Raw genomic sequence first — 18676 nt, forward strand, 5'->3', positions numbered from 1 at the left:
ATATCTCTTGGTGTGAGCTGAAGTTTCACTCTGTATCTTCTGAGTGCATTCAACTGTTCACGCAAATAAGGTCTGCTCAAGTGGGTGCATGGTAGTCTAGGTTCTTCATACACAAGTTCAGGGAACCATTCAGGCATCTACTGTATATTTACTGTCACTGCCACCTCATTCCTTAGTTAAATATGCTGTTTTTGCATCATCAAAGTGGTTAATTTTACTACTCCAAAGTCTGTTGTTCTTTTCTTTGAAAGGTTCATTAGCTTCACCTCACTACTTGTCAAGGGGTGTTTTTCATAAAAGGCTGCATGGTCAAGTCTGCCGCTTTCCATTTATATTCGATTATTTCACCTCTCTGGTGCCATGTGATGGGTAACACCATCAGCCAATCACAGCTTTGCCACCCATAGCACTTTGCATGCTGGGAATTCAGAGCCCATACTTACAATGTTAAAAGTGGAATTTCCAGCCTCAAAGGCAGTGTGCTATTTCCCAAAGGCCAGGACTCCAGTAAGGTGTCCACCACTACATGGTGCTCAATGGCAGCCATGTTTCCTAGATGACAAGACCCATCAAGGTTCTTTTGTGTAACCTTCCATTTAACTAGGTGGACTCAAACCTAAACACAACTGGATCTCTCTTGGCGCTGAATTTTGCAGATTCTCACCAAAGTATGGCTAAATTAAAAGAAGTCAGTATTCATCCTAATTGTCTTCTTTACTAGGGATGGGCGATAAATTCCACTCGGCCAGTGAAGTTAGGTGGAGTTTTGGCAACTCCGTATTACGCACGTAACACGGAGTTCCAGCTAAATTCTGCCAACTGCCGCACGGCTGAGTTTTTTTACGTGCGCGACTTGCCAACAGTAAGTTGGTGAGAATTAGGGAGACTTAGTGTCCCATACCCCAATTTTTTGTTGCAAGGAGGGCACCCAGCTAGATTTCCCCAACTTGGGCAGTCACGACCGTTCAAGGTCAGAAAGCTGCCAGCTCGAATACAAAGTCTTACTTGAGTGGCAGCAAAATCCACTCTAGAAGCAGCTCCCTCTGGCGTGCCAGGTGCCGCACGCGCTGGTTTTTCAGCCCCAAACGAGCTCCTGGCGCTAAATATCAGCACGAGCAGTGCAACGTGCCTAATTCCACCTGTTTGCAAAACTCCGTGGAATCTTGCTGAGTTTTCATGTAAGTCCCTGGAATACCGTGGAGTGAAACTCTGCAAGTTCCCCCTACCCCTATTCTTTACAACACTGATATAGTGCACCAATACCAGATGCGTTTCTAGGCGCTACATTTGTGATACTCACACCTACCACACAAATGACCCCAGGTCACATGCAATACCTTTAGCAATCATAAATGTTCAACAAACAACACTTTGCATGCCCAATGCCGGTAGACTCACGCACGTTTTATCCAGACTACAAAATTAAAGGGCGCAGAATGTTGCCTTAAAACCCAGAACTGCCAGAAGGTGTCATGCAAGTTATGTGGCCGCTAGCCAGCCACTGACCCCCAAAATTGAAGGAGTTCAATTTACTCTGGTGAAATTTTCAGTTTACCAATTTCTAAAGGTTTGCACTGAATCCATTTGACACTGATCTGCATATGTATGAGAAATGCAATAGGTAAATAAAAAAAACCAACTGAAACCAAAAGAATTCAATTATCACCAATAACCAGACCCAATATACAAGTGAATGTAAGAGGAAGTTTCTTGTTTTCAATCCTATTGATTGCCCAAAAAAAATATTTCTGTAACCAGATTCAATAATTGAAAAAGTGCCAGTTGCAGCTGTTTAAATGGATTTTGCAACAGTGTGTTCGTGTATGGTGGTAGAAAATTACTCCCTGCCACAGGGATACTTCATTTCCAGCTTTAGGTTTCGATTTGCCACAAAGTGCATTCTGGGACTTGTAGTCTTAGTATAGTTGAACTGGGCAGTACTGATTGGCATAAGGCAGACCTCTGCCAGAGTGATAAAAAAACAAAGGGTTGCATTCTACCCAGAAAAACGGCCAGTGGTTTAGACAATTAGCAACCATTCCTGCCACCCCTGTTTTGTGTGTTTGATGGCAAAGCCCTAAGCGGCCAAGGGATGCCCAGATGTGGGACATTTATCAGTGTACCTCAGCATCCAAGCCATGCCTCAGTGAGGCGGGCTAACAATGGTGAAACCCACCAAAGGTTGGTTGTTTTTCAATAAGGTGGTGGCCTCGCGTGGCAGTTCAGGATGGACAAGAACCATGAGAAGCAGGGTCAGTACTGATTTGCATTAGCCAAGACTGTGTTCAGAGTAGCACAGTGGGTGTAAAACAACGGATTGGAATGCTACCCAAAGCGTTTGTCAGTGTTTTTAGCCATTCCTTCTGCCTTATTTTGTTGCAGTTTAGTTCAACTGAACTCATTGGAATAACATGCCTGAAAACAATGATTTGCGAAAGAAAAGTTAATGATATCAAAAGGTATCTCCTTTAATGTAACCACAAGAAAATGGGGGATATAAAACAACACCCACTGCAAAGTGTCCAGCTAACTTAATCGAGCACTACTGAAGTGTGCAATATGTTACACAGCCCATCCAGTCACCTGGCAATGTCTCATGTATCATGGTGCCAACGAGGTATCTATTTACATTGCACTGTTATCCTATTTTTCCTACTGCTCGTGAAGCACTGTATATTAAATAGAATCGAGTCAGTCTGAGGCAAGTGAAAATATTCTTGACCAGCAGGGTCAGGCATCCCCTTTACCCAAAATAACCTTAACAGAATTACTCACAACCGAAAGGCCATCAAACAAGGGCGTTTGCCAACCAGATCGAAGGGGAATAGGCGTTGCTTTTTGGTGAATTTTGCGCATACATTAACTCGAAATATCACTGAGTTAATGTATGGTTTTCTGACAAAGCTCAGAAAAACAGGCCACTAATTATGTCTTGGAGTTTCCGAACCCTATTGCCAGCAAAATATGGACTAACTGTGATATTTGGAATTATTGCATGGGCTCAAGACGCCAATAGGACAGTGCAAATGCATAACAACTGGCACAGGCACTCAGCTCTTTTCCAAGCCAGGATCAGTACTTAATTTGTAAAAGATTAGGTGCCGGGCCCAAAGTTTTGCTCAGAAGCCCGTGTGCAGCGCTATTGAATGTAGATGTGGCGAATGTCAAGGCTGTATAGTATAACCAGGGCCACTGGAATTATGCGATTGTAAGGATGCTGTGATTTTTGCATAATTATATATTTGCCGCATTTGCTACATAATTCATCATCTGCCGCCTAATCTACAGATTTTAACCCAAAAAAATTGTTTCGACCTCAAACGGTTCATAAGTTACTGGTAATGCAACGACATGTGTTGAGACCCTCACGGGTGAGTAGCGCGCTTTATAAACCCCCTGATTGATTGAATGATTGATTGATTGATTGATTGAGTGCAGCGGAAGGGCCTTTAGCAAAGCTACACTGGTCACATTTCAGTTGCTTATTGCTACCTTTGTGTGTTAAACGGGTACTAATGAGGTGCAACCCAGACAGTGTTACCAAGTTCAAAAATAATGAAGTAATCCTATTACAAAATGTGCCACATTATGCTGCATAATTGGCCTTTTCTTGCCGCATGATTTACTCAAACCTGTCTCATAATTTGGTCCTTTCCTGCCACATAAATCTAGCAGCCCTGAGTATAGCCTAAATTCTTCCACACGCCTCTTTCATGTACCACCAGACACTCTCTACCCCTTTACTTACTCTTGCCTTACTTTTTCATCCCTGCTTTCTTTCTTTGTCAATGTTTTTTTCCTGTGTTTCTCTTCCTCCTTCTTTCCCACTTTTGTGTTTTTCTCTCTGTTGCTCCAAGTCTAAGTCTAATGAGGAAATATAAGTTCCATCTCAAAAATGAGTACGTGGGCCCTGCCTGAAACCACCCGCTCAAATTAAGCTCTTCCAGCACTGTTCATGACACAGCCAGTGATTAACAAGACACCATGATTGCAATCCTGTGCTGACATTTAACAAACCACGTCCCTTCTTTATCCCCTCAACTGAGCCAATCACCAGACCGCTCGGGCTTTCTAAGGTCCCCAGCTCAGCCAGTCCTGGTTTCTGTTTTGCATCCTGGGGCTTTTTGTGTCTTTTATATAATGGATTCAAAAGGGCTACAAGTCTTAGAAGTCAAAGCAAAACCTGGACTGGATAATCTGCTTTCGCATGGGCCTGGGAAAACTGCATGCTCTGAATGCCGCTGAAGCACTTGATACCAGATATTGCAAAAGAAAAGTCCAGAACTGAAAACATCTGCAAATCCTCACATTGACAGGAAGTGATGTAAGCTCCTGTTGGAACGTCTGGGTGTTTTTTGTTAGCAGGACACCCTGTTGCCAGCCCTAAGTGTTCTTTATAACTAGGCTAAATTTAAATTCCCTTCGGTTTTGCTTTATTCGCCCTAAGTTGGCAGGGTATGCCCAGACGTGGGTCCTGGGCTCACTTTGCCACTGGATTCAAGCTAGCCTGGCTGATGACGGCTGATTAGCCAGAAACCAGTCCCAGGATGCTTGTTTCCAGTCCAGGGAAGACATGGCTTAGCAGTTGGACTGGACTGTTCCCATGAGGTACAGGGTCAGACTGATTTGCATATGGCCATGTCTGAACTGGGCTGGCGGAGTGAGCTAAAGAATGATGATGGATTAAACCCAGATCAGTTGGCTGCGGGTGAGTGCTTGCAATGTTCAACACTCTGTCCATCATCCCCTTTGGTTTTGCTAAATTTAAATTACCCCAGTGTAATTCATGTTTTGTAAAGTCTACCTTAAGGTCACTGATGCCAAATTTGGAACTGGGGAACCGGATTTGAATCTCAGCGTTGGCTCAACTTCCTGTGATTCTGGGCAAATCAGTTAACGCCCCAGTGCCTAAAAAATGAATGTGCCTTTGTGTAATGTAACTGGTGGTCGTGTAGAGCGTTCAACGCCTTTGTGTCCAGGTTTTTTTTCTCTGCTGCTCTGTTTTTGCACTTTTATACAGCGCGAACTCGACCCGAAGGTATCGAAGCGCATTATATGAGCGCCAGTTACATTGCACAAGCTCACATTCATTGTTTCCCTATATAAATAATTTGGCAATACAGAGAAGCCTGCTCTGGCTCGTGGGCCTGGGAAACAGGAAGTGATTCTTGCCGAATCAGGGCGGAGCCGGGGTGCCCAGCGGCGCTACCTAAGCCCAGGATCACCAGCCGCTCCTCACGGCCCTTGGGTTGGCTGGAGGAGCCGGGACCGCATTCCTAAACAAGCTCGGACCTGCCAACTGCCTCGAGTGGGGCTGGGGCGGGCAGGGCGAGGCCTCCTCGGGCATCCAGTCTGTGTGTACGGACACCCCCGGGGCACTGCGCTCTGGTGCTCCGTGCCCACGTGCGCATCACACACTGCTTCCTTGTGGCCCCGCGCTGCTCTGCTGGCAGCGGGCACCGTTCACCTTCCGGGTTGGGCTGGCAGCATGAAGCGCCTTACTGTGGACAAAGCTCCTCTGACGGGGAGGGGGGGGGGGGCGCCCTGTTCATAGAGCTGACTTCAAACTAGATCCCCTCAAATCGTCCCTAGGACCGATATGGTGAATATTTATTGCTCAATCTCCTTCTGAACTCCAGCATGGTTATTTGGACCCCTACTGTCTGTGTGAGAGAGAGAGCAAGAGCGAGAGAGAGAAGAAGAGAGAGAGAGGAAAGAGAGAGAGAAGAGCGGGAAAGAGAGAGAGAGAGAGAAGAGCGAGAGAGAGAGAGAGAGAGACTGCTGTTTGGAGCAGAGGCAGGATTTTAGAATAGAAGAACAAGAATACAGAATATACACAGAGTTACAGCAACCACTTTGGTCTGGCCTGCAACTTGCACCGTCCCTCCATCACCACACCACTGGGTACCACCGTGCATGGACTTGTCCTCAGTCTACCTCTGCATTGAACCCATGATAGCACGTAGACTGGGCCAGCCAATCAATAAGGTGCTGCTATTCCTTGAAACGCTATGGACATTTTCTAAGTGCAATCTCTTGAGAAAGGGGGGTTACGATGGAGAACCCTCGGTTTTAGCTGCTTGCTCAGTTTGCTCCTGCCAACATTTTTAAAACCCTCTACTTTAAGCTATAGCTCCTTAGCATCAGTAGCCACTTAACCCTGATTGGTCAGGAAATGGCAATAAACAGCCCATCAGAATTATATGAGATCTGCTGAGACACTGCCACGCTGTTAACTTGGCAGCTGAACTTCCATGGTCAAAAGATCAATTCCAGGCGGAATCAGACACACAGTTAATGATCCCCTCATTAAATCCCACTTTTCAGGGGAACCCCCCCTCACTGTGCCCCCAGACCCAGAGTTATCAGCACCCCCTCGGTATCAGTGACTGTCGGGAGAGGGAGGAGTTTATTTAACCTGTGAAATGATCATGCACCGGAAATGAGAACAACAGATGTCTCTCTATTTGGAACATGATTTAGGGGTCGCCATGGCTACCAGCTGCTGGTTTCCAATATGAATACTTGCCATCCCTATTCATTCAAGAGGAAGGCTACTGCTTTTCCTGCAAAACTACAGCCTAAAGAAATTCTCTGAGCCCTCCTACTGCTTTTGGAGAATGCAAGCACGGTCCTGGCACACGTAGTGAGGGTGTAACACTGGTTGAAATGTCTCGTATTGTAGGAATGTTAATGGTCTACAGCAGAATGTTATTCACAAGTTTTTTAATATTGTCACAAAGAAAAAGCAACCAGCTGACACGTGTTTCGTCACACTAGGGCAGTAACCCGTGACTCTTCAGGGCTGTGTGGCGGTTTGGAGAAGTTGCAGATTTAATCCCCTGAGAGTTAACCCTCCCATCTCAGAAAGAAACTTATATCCACGAGGTTTTGTCAAATAAATGCCTCTCCGGCATCTAGAGTTGCCTATGCAACATAAAGAGGTATGTTTATTAATTAAGAGATGAGTTAGTGGGTTTTAAATCGGCAAAAGTGCTCAAGGGTCAGTCATCTAGGTCATTAAAATATATTCTGGAAGGACATTATGCTCACCAGCCTAACAGACTGCCATTCGCCAAATTTCAGATCCCTGTTGGCCGAGCAGTGATATCTATACCTTGTCGGGAACCGCCGCATGACAGATCAGACCAAAAGGCGGACGTCCGCTTGATGTTCATCCACACAACTTTTAGAAATGTTTGTTATCCAAAAGCAAACTCCCAAGGAATTTGTGGTTGGTTGAAAAACAACAAAAAACAAATGAATCCACACCCAGGGAGTTTTTTCCACGAGTATGATGGACTTTACCTGGCGGTGATGGACAGAAAAAAAGGACAGCACACTGTCCACACCAAATGGGGAGGGTGGTGTAATGCCCTTCCTTCTGACAGCCCCTGCTCCATCTGGCCTGGGGGTGGGGTGCTCTATCGATGCAAAGTCGATGGTCTTCTCAGCCATAATTTGGGTGGACGTACCATCATTTTGGCAGGCAGGATACTCTGTCTCGATTGAAAGGAGTACCCCGTGTGTCGAACTCCAAAGCATTCCCATCACCTTTTTCTGATCCAGGTTCCTCAGTATGTGATGCAGTGTTTTCATATTGCCAGAGACATTGCAATGTCCTTTCTAACAATGAAGTCATAGTAGGAAGGAGTGGCTTTAAAACTTGGCACTGCATTTACTACTCAATGTCTCAGTGGGCAGTAGTAGCAGATGGTAAAGCAGTCTGCAGTTTCTACTCCTTATATATTCCATTAACACACACCAGCCTAATATCAAACAAGAGGCAGTGGAAGGCCCACAAAAGGGGACAGCGGACAGCCTGTGATTTTATCAATGGTTCAATGGTGGAGGATTTCATTCTACTCCCGGGGCCCTTTTGGTGAATCAATGTCCTTCCTATTATTCTGAGACATTCACGGTGTAAAGTTTATTGAAATATTCTAAAAATATTCTTTCCCAAATGTTAGTGCCAAGTGCCGGGGTGTGGCAAAAGATCTGCTAAACATATTCCGTAACATTACATTTCTTTTTTTCCAGATGCTCAGTCAACTAATGCAGAGACTACTACAACCTCTGCAACAACTACAACACCAGCTGTACTCACCTCAACAACAACATCACTAACAAGTGCAGAGACTACCACATCCACAGCAGAAACAAAGGCCACATCAGACACAACAATGAAAGGCTCTACAACTGGTGCAGAGACTACCACAACAACTGCAACAACCACAAAAATTGCTACACAGACTACAGGTGCCACATCAGCATCACCACTAACTAGTGCAGAAAGTACTGCTACATCCACTACAGGAACCACAGCTGAATTGACAACAACAATAGGATTAACAACTGCAGAGACTACTAAAACAAGTGCAGGAGACACAACACCTGCACACACCACAACTATACCAACATCAACTGCAATGATTACAGCTACTGCTCCTATCACAACATCACCTCAACAGATGACAACCACAATGCCATCATCGAGTGCAGAGACTACAGTAACCACTGCAACAACATCATCTCCCACAACCACAAACACAGCTTCACTAACTAGTGCAGAGACTACTACCACATCCACTGCAGGAACCACAGCTGCACCATCCACAACAATGCCAGGATCATCAACTATTTCAGAAACTACTATAACAACACCAGCTGCCACTACTACAGCTTCTCAGACAACACCTGTACCTACGACAAGTGCAGCGAGTACCACAACAGCGCTACCAAGTACAACAGTAGCTCAGCAAATGACATCAACAATGCCATCATCAACTGCAGAGACTACAGTTACCACTGCAGCGACAACAGCTGCCACAACCACACCAGCAGCAGCGCTAACTAGTGCACAAACTACCACATCATCTGCAGAAACAACAGCTCCACTGACAACAACAGCAACTGGATCAACAACAAGTGCAGAGACTACTATACCAACTACAGGATCCACATCAACACCTGTACAGACCACAACAATATCAGCAACAAGTGTACTGAGCACCACAACAACCCCATCTGTCACAACAGCAGCTCAACAGACAACAACAACAATGCCATCATCAAGTGCAGATACTACAATAACCACTGCAGCAACAACATCAGCTCCCACAGCCAGTACAACAGCATCACTAACTAGTGCAGAGATTACTACCACATCCACTACAGGAACCACAGCTACACCATCAACAACAATGCCAGGATCAACAACTATTTCAGAAACTACTATAACAACACCTGCTGCCACTACTGCAGCTTCTCAGACAACACCTGTACCTACGACAAGTGCAGCGAGTACCACAACAGCACCACCAAGTGCAACAGCAGCTCCGCAAATTACATCAACAATGCCATCAAGTGCAGAGACTACAATAACCACTGCAGCAACAACAGCTGCCACAACCACCACAACAACACCACTAACTAGTGCTCAAACTACCACATCATCTGCAGAAACAACAGCTCCACCGACAACAACAGCAATAGGAACAACAACTAGTGCAGAGACTACTGTAACAACTGCAGGAGCCACAACTGCACTGAGCACCACATCAACTGCATCAACAACAAGTGCAGAGACTACTATAACAACTGCAGGAGCCACATCAACACCAGTACAGACGACAACTGTATCAGCAACGAGTGCACAGAGCACCACAACAGCTCCATCTGTCACAACAGCTGCTCAACAAACAACAACAATGCCATCAACAAGTGAAGATACTACAATAACCACTGCAGTAACAACATCAACTCCCACAGCCAGTACAGCTGCATCACTAACTAGTGCAGAGGCTACTAGCACATCCACTGCAGGAACAACAGCTGCACCATCCACAACAATGCCAGGATCAACAACTATTTCAGAAACTACTATAACAACACCAGCTGCCACTACTACAGCTTCTCAGACAACACCTGTACCTACGACAAGTGCAGCGAGTACCACAACAGCGCTACCAAGTACAACAGTAGCTCAGCAAATGACATCAACAATGCCATCATCAACCGCAGAGACTACAGTTACCACTGCAGCAACAACAGCTGCCACAACCACACCAGCAGCAGCGCTAACTAGTGCACAAACTACCACATCATCTGCAGAAACAACAGCTCCACTGACAACAACAGCAACTGGATCAACAACAAGTGCAGAGACTACTATACCAACTACAGGATCCACATCAACACCTGTACAGACCACAACAATATCAGCAACAAGTGTACTGAGCACCACAACAACCCCATCTGTCACAACAGCAGCTCAACAGACAACAACAACAATGCCATCATCAAGTGCAGATACTACAATAACCACTGCAGCAACAACATCAGCTCCCACAGCCAGTACAACAGCATCACTAACTAGTGCAGAGATTACTACCACATCCACTGCAGGAACCACAGCTACACCATCAACAACAATGCCAGGATCAACAACTATTTCAGAAACTACTATAACAACACCTGCTGCCACTACTGCAGCTTCTCAGACAACACCTGTACCTACGACAAGTGCAGCGAGTACCACAACAGCACCACCAAGTGCAACAGCAGCTCCGCAAATTACATCAACAATGCCATCAAGTGCAGAGACTACAATAACCACTGCAGCAACAACAGCTGCCACAACCACCACAACAACACCACTAACTAGTGCTCAAACTACCACATCATCTGCAGAAACAACAGCTCCACCGACAACAACAGCAATAGGAACAACAACTAGTGCAGAGACTACTGTAACAACTGCAGGAGCCACAACTGCACTGAGCACCACATCAACTGCATCAACAACAAATGCAGAGACTACTATAACAACTGCAGGAGCCACATCAACACCAGTACAGACGACAACTGTATCAGCAACGAGTGCACTGAGCACCACAACAGCTCCATCTGTCACAACAGCTGCTCAACAGACAACAACAACAATGCCATCAACAAGTGCAGATACTACAATAACCACTGCAGCAACAACATCAACTCCCACAGCCAGTACAGCTGCATCACTAACTAGTGCAGAGGCTACTAGCACATCCACTGCAGGAACAACAGCTGCACCATCCACAACAATGCCTAGATCAACAAGTATGTCAGAAAATACTATAACAACACCAGCTGCCACAACTACAGCTTCTCAGACAACACCTGTACCTTTGACAAGTGCAGTGAGTACCACAACAGCGGCACCAAGTACAACAGTAGCTCAGCAAATGACATCAACAATGCCATCATCAACCGTAGAGACTACAGTTACCACTGCAGCGACAACAGCTGCCACAACCACACCAGCAGCAGCGCTAACTAGTGCACAGACTACCACATCATCTGCAGAAACAACAGCTCCACTGACAACAACAGCAACTGGATCAACAACAAGTGCAGAGACTACTATAACAACTGCAGGATCCACATCAACACCTGTGCAGACCACAACTATATCAGCAACAAGTGTACTGAGCACCACAACAATCCCATCTGTCACAACAGCAGCTCAACAGACAACAACAACAATGCCATCATCAAGTGCAGATACTACAATAACCACTGCAGCAACAACATCAGCTCCCACAGCCAGTACAACAGCATCACTAACTAGTGCAGAGATTACTACCACATCCACTGCAGGAACCACAGCTACACCATCAACAACAATGCCAGGATCAACAACTATTTCAGAAACTACTATAACAACACCTGCTGCCACTACTGCAGCTTCTCAGACAACACCTGTACCTACGACAAGTGCAGCGAGTACCACAACAGCACCACCAAGTGCAACAGCAGCTCCGCAAATTACATCAACAATGCCATCAAGTGCAGAGACTACAATAACCACTGCAGCAACAACAGCTGCCACAACCACCACAACAACACCACTAACTAGTGCTCAAACTACCACATCATCTGCAGAAACAACAGCTCCACCGACAACAACAGCAATAGGAACAACAACTAGTGCAGAGACTACTGTAACAACTGCAGGAGCCACAACTGCACTGAGCACCACATCAACTACATCAACAAGAGCAGAGACTACTATACCAACTGAAGGAACCACATCAACACCTGTACAGACCACAACTATATCAGCAACAAGTGTACTGAGCACCACAACAACCCCATCTGTCACAACAGCAGCTCACCAGACAACAACAACAATGCCATCATCAAGTGCAGATACTACAATAACCACTGCAGCAACAACATCAGCTCCCACAGCCAGTACAACAGCATCACTAACTAGTGCAGAGATTACTACCACATCCACTGCAGAAACCACAGCTGCACCATCCACAACAATGCCAGGATCAACAACTATTTCAGAAACTACTATAACAACACCAGCTGCCACTACTGCAGCTTCTCAGGCAACACCTGTACCTACGACAAGTGCAGCGAGTACCACAACAGCACCACCAAGTGCAACAGCAGCTCCGCAAATTACATCAACAATGCCATCAAGTGCAGAGACTACAATAACCACTACAGCAACAACACCTGCCACAACCACCACAGCAACACCACTAACTAGTGCTCAAACTACCACATCATCTGCAGAAACAACAGCTCCACCGACAACAACAGCAATAGGAACAACAACTAGTGCAGAGACTACTGTAACAACTGCAGGAGCCACAACTGCACTGAGCACCACATCAACACCATCAACAACACGTGCAGAGACTACTATAACAACTGCAGGAGCCACATCAACACCAGTACAGACGACAACTGTATCAGAAACGAGTGCACTGAGCACCACAACACCTCCATCTGTCACAACAGCAGCTCAACATACAACAACAATGCTATCATCAAGTGCAGAGACTACAATAACCACTGCAGCAACAACATCAGCTCCCACAGCCAGTACAACAGCATCACTAACTAGTGCAGAGATTACTACTACATCCACTGCAGGAACCACAGCTGCACAATCCACAACAATGACAGGATCAACAACTATCTCAGAAACTGCTATAACAACACCAGGTGCCACAACTACAGCTTCTCAGACAACACCTGTACCTACGAGAAGTGCAGCGAGTACCACAACAGCGCCACCAAGTACAACAGTAGCTCAGCAAATGACATCAACAATGCCATCATCAACCGCAGAGACTACAGTTACCACTGCAGCGACAACAGCTGCCACAACCACACCAGCAGCAGCGCTAACTAGTGCACAAACTACCACATCATCTGCAGAAACAACAGCTCCACTGACAACAACAGCAACTGGATCAACAACACGTGCGGAGACTACTATATCAACTGCAGGATCCACATCAACACCTGTACAGACCACAACTATATCAGCAACAAGTGTACCGAGCACCACAACAACCCCATCTGTCACAACACCAGCTCAACAGACAACAACAACAATGCCATCATCAAGTGCAGATACTACAATAACCACTGCAGCAACAACATCAGCTCCCACAGCCAGTACAACAGCATCACTAACTAGTGCAGAGATTACTACCACATCCACTGCAGGAACCACAGCTGCACCATTCACAATGCCAGGATCAACAACTATTTCAGAAACTACTATAACAACACCAGCTGCCACTACTGCAGCTTCTCAGGCAACACCTGTACCTACGACCAATGCAGCGAGTACCACAACAGCACCACCAAGTGCAACAGCAGCTCAGCAAATGACATCAACAGTGCCATCAAGTGCAGAGACTACAATAACCACTGCAGCAACAACACCTGCCACAACCACCACAGCAACATCACTAACTAGTGCTCAAACTACCACATCATCTGCAGAAACAACAGCTCCACCGACAACAACAGCAATAGGAACAACAACTAGTGCAGAGACTACTGTAACAACTGCAGGAGCCACAACTGCACTGAGCACCACATCAACTACATCAACAAGAGCAGAGACTACTATAACAACTGAAGGAACCACATCAACACCTGTACAGACCACAACTATATCAGCAACAAGTGTACTGAGCACCACAACAACCCCATCTGTCACAACAGCAGCTCACCAGACAACAACAACAATGCCATCATCAAGTGCAGATACTACAATAACCACTGCAGCAACAACATCAGCTCCCACAGCCAGTACAACAGCATCACTAACTAGTGCAGAGATTACTACCACATCCACTGCAGAAACCACAGCTGCACCATCCACAACAATGCCAGGATCAACAACTATTTCAGAAACTACTATAACAACACCAGCTGCCACTACTGCAGCTTCTCAGGCAACACCTGTACCTACGACAAGTGCAGCGAGTACCACAACAGCACCACCAAGTGCAACAGCAGCTCCGCAAATTACATCAACAATGCCATCAAGTGCAGAGACTACAATAACCACTACAGCAACAACACCTGCCACAACCACCACAGCAACACCACTAACTAGTGCTCAAACTACCACATCATCTGCAGAAACAACAGCTCCACCGACAACAACAGCAATAGGAACAACAACTAGTGCAGAGACTACTGTAACAACTGCAGGAGCCACAACTGCACTGAGCACCACATCAACACCATCAACAACAAGTGCAGAGACTACTATAACAACTGCAGGAGCCACATCAACACCAGTACAGACGACAACTGTATCAGCAACGAGTGCACTGAGCACCACAACACCTCCATCTGTCACAACAGCAGCTCAACAGACAACAACAATGCTATCATCAAGTGCAGAGACTACAATAACCACTGCAGCAACAACATCAGCTCCCACAGCCAGTACAACAGCATCACTAACTAGTGCAGAGATTACTACTACATCCACTGCAGGAACCACAGCTGCACAATCCACAACAATGACAGGATCAACAACTATCTCAGAAACTGCTATAACAACACCAGGTGCCACAACTACAGCTTCTCAGACAACACCTGTACCTACGAGAAGTGCAGCGAGTACCACAACAGCGCCACCAAGTACAACAGTAGCTCAGCAAATGACATCAACAATGCCATCATCAACCGCAGAGACTACAGTTACCACTGCAGCGACAACAGCTGCCACAACCACACCAGCAGCAGCGCTAACTAGTGCACAAACTACCACATCATCTGCAGAAACAACAGCTCCACTGACAACAACAGCAACTGGATCAACAACACGTGCGGAGACTACTATATCAACTGCAGGATCCACATCAACACCTGTACAGACCACAACTATATCAGCAACAAGTGTACCGAGCACCACAACAACCCCATCTGTCACAACACCAGCTCAACAGACAACAACAACAATGCCATCATCAAGTGCAGATACTACAATAACCACTGCAGCAACAACATCAGCTCCCACAGCCAGTACAACAGCATCACTAACTAGTGCAGAGATTACTACCACATCCACTGCAGGAACCACAGCTGCACCATTCACAATGCCAGGATCAACAACTATTTCAGAAACTACTATAACAACACCAGCTGCCACTACTGCAGCTTCTCAGGCAACACCTGTACCTACGACCAATGCAGCGAGTACCACAACAGCACCACCAAGTGCAACAGCAGCTCAGCAAATGACATCAAGAGTGCCATCAAGTGCAGAGACTACAATAACCACTGCAGCAACAACACCTGCCACAACCACCACAGCAACATCACTAACTAGTGCTCAAACTACCACATCATCTGCAGAAACAACAGCTCCACCGACAACAACAGCAATAGGAACAACAACTAGTGCAGAGACTACTGTAACAACTGCAGGAGCCACAACTGCACTGAGCACCACATCAACTACATCAACAAGAGCAGAGACTACTATAACAACTGAAGGAACCACATCAAACCCTGTACAGACCACAACTATATCAGCAACAAGTGTACTGAGCACCACAACAACCCCATCTGTCACAACAGCAGCTCACCAGACAACAACAACAATGCCATCATCAAGTGCAGATACTACAATAACCACTGCAGCAACAACATCAGCTCCCACAGCCAGTACAACAGCATCACTAACTAGTGCAGAGATTACTACCACATCCACTGCAGAAACCACAGCTGCACCATCCACAACAATGCCAGGATCAACAACTATTTCAGAAACTACTATAACAACACCAGCTGCCACTACTGCAGCTTCTCAGGCAACACCTGTACCTACGACAAGTGCAGCGAGTACCACAACAGCACCACCAAGTGCAACAGCAGCTCCGCAAATTACATCAACAATGCCATCAAGTGCAGAGACTACAATAACCACTACAGCAACAACACCTGCCACAACCACCACAGCAACACCACTAACTAGTGCTCAAACTACCACATCATCTGCAGAAACAACAGCTCCACCGACAACAACAGCAATAGGAACAACAACTAGTGCAGAGACTACTGTAACAACTGCAGGAGCCACAACTGCACTGAGCACCACATCAACACCATCAACAACAAGTGCAGAGACTACTATAACAACTGCAGGAGCCACATCAACACCAGTACAGACGACAACTGTATCAGCAACGAGTGCACTGAGCACCACAACACCTCCATCTGTCACAACAGCAGCTCAACAGACAACAACAATGCTATCATCAAGTGCAGAGACTACAATAACCACTGCAGCAACAACATCAGCTCCCACAGCCAGTACAACAGCATCACTAACTAGTGCAGAGATTACTACTACATCCACTGCAGGAACCACAGCTGCACAATCCACAACAATGACAGGATCAACAACTATCTCAGAAACTGCTATAACAACACCAGGTGCCACAACTACAGCTTCTCAGACAACACCTGTACCTACGAGAAGTGCAGCGAGTACCACAACAGCGCCACCAAGTACAACAGTAGCTCAGCAAATGACATCAACAATGCCATCATCAACCGCAGAGACTACAGTTACCACTGCAGCGACAACAGCTGCCACAACCACACCAGCAGCAGCGCTAACTAGTGCACAAACTACCACATCATCTGCAGAAACAACAGCTCCACTGACAACAACAGCAACTGGATCAACAACACGTGCGGAGACTACTATATCAACTGCAGGATCCACATCAACACCTGTACAGACCACAACTATATCAGCAACAAGTGTACCGAGCACCACAACAACCCCATCTGTCACAACACCAGCTCAACAGACAACAACAACAATGCCATCATCAAGTGCAGATACTACAATAACCACTGCAGCAACAACATCAGCTCCCACAGCCAGTACAACAGCATCACTAACTAGTGCAGAGATTACTACCACATCCACTGCAGGAACCACAGCTGCACCATTCACAATGCCAGGATCAACAACTATTTCAGAAACTACTATAACAACACCAGCTGCCACTACTGCAGCTTCTCAGGCAACACCTGTACCTACGACCAATGCAGCGAGTACCACAACAGCACCACCAAGTGCAACAGCAGCTCAGCAAATGACATCAAGAGTGCCATCAAGTGCAGAGACTACAATAACCACTGCAGCAACAACACCTGCCACAACCACCACAGCAACATCACTAACTAGTGCTCAAACTACCACATCATCTGCAGAAACAACAGCTCCACCGACAACAACAGCAATAGGAACAACAACTAGTGCAGAGACTACTGTAACAACTGCAGGAGCCACAACTGCACTGAGCACCACATCAACTACATCAACAAGAGCAGAGACTACTATAACAACTGAAGGAACCACATCAACACCTGTACAGACCACAACTATATCAGCAACAAGTGTACTGAGCACCACAACAACCCCATCTGTCACAACAGCAGCTCAACAGACAACAACAACAATGCCATCCTCAAGTGCAGATACTACAATAACCACTGCAGCGACAACATCAGCTCCCTCAGCCAGTACAACAGCATCACTAACTAGTGCAGAGATTACTACCATATCCACTGCAGGAACCACAGCTGCACCATCCACAACAATGCCAGGATCAACAACTATTTCAGAAACTACTATAAAAACACCAGCTGCCACTACTGCAGCTTCTCAGGCAACACCTGTACCTACAACAAGTGCAGCGAGTACCACAACAGCACCACCAAGTGCAACAGCAGCTCCGCAAATTACATCAACAATGCCATCAAGTGCAGAGACTACAATTACCACTACAGCAACAACACCTGCCACAACCACCACAGCAACACCACTAACTAGTGCTCAAACTACCACATCATCTGCAGAAACAACAGCTCCACCGACAACAACAGCAATAGGAACAACAACTAATGCAGAGACTACTGTAACAACTGCAGGAGCCACAACTGCACTGAGCACCACATCAACACCATCAACAACAAGTGCAGAGACTACTATAACAACTGCAGGAGCCACATCAACACCAGTACAGACGACAACTGTATCAGCAACGAGTGCACTGAGCACCACAACACCTCCATCTGTCACAACAGCAGCTCAACAGACAACAACAATGCTATCATCAAGTGCAGAGACTACAATAACCACTGCAGCAACAACATCAGCTCCCACAGCCAGTACAACAGCATCACTAACTAGTGCAGAGATTACTACTACATCCACTGCAGGAACCACAGCTGCACAATCCACAACAATGACAGGATCAACAACTATGTCAGAAACTGCTATAACAACACCAGCTGCCACAACTACAGCTTCTCAGACAACACCTGTACCTACGAC

General features: G+C 46.2%; 1 protein-coding gene across 1 annotated transcript in view; it reads left to right on the top strand.

Moving 5' to 3' along the window:
* MUC16 (mucin 16, cell surface associated) overlaps positions 1–18676 on the top strand; it is a 245625-nt gene that overhangs the window by 59308 nt on the left and 167641 nt on the right. The window contains exons 2-5 of the mRNA XM_085637002.1: positions 8041–8712; positions 8911–9942; positions 10141–13463; positions 13611–18607. Of these exons, the coding sequence (XP_085493128.1) occupies positions 8041–8712; positions 8911–9942; positions 10141–13463; positions 13611–18607 (10024 nt within the window). The remainder of the gene's footprint in view (positions 1–8040; positions 8713–8910; positions 9943–10140; positions 13464–13610; positions 18608–18676) is intronic.

This window comes from Triturus cristatus, chromosome 12 (genome assembly GCF_964204655.1).
Source record: "Triturus cristatus chromosome 12, aTriCri1.1, whole genome shotgun sequence".
NCBI classification, from domain to species: domain Eukaryota; kingdom Metazoa; phylum Chordata; class Amphibia; order Caudata; family Salamandridae; genus Triturus; species Triturus cristatus.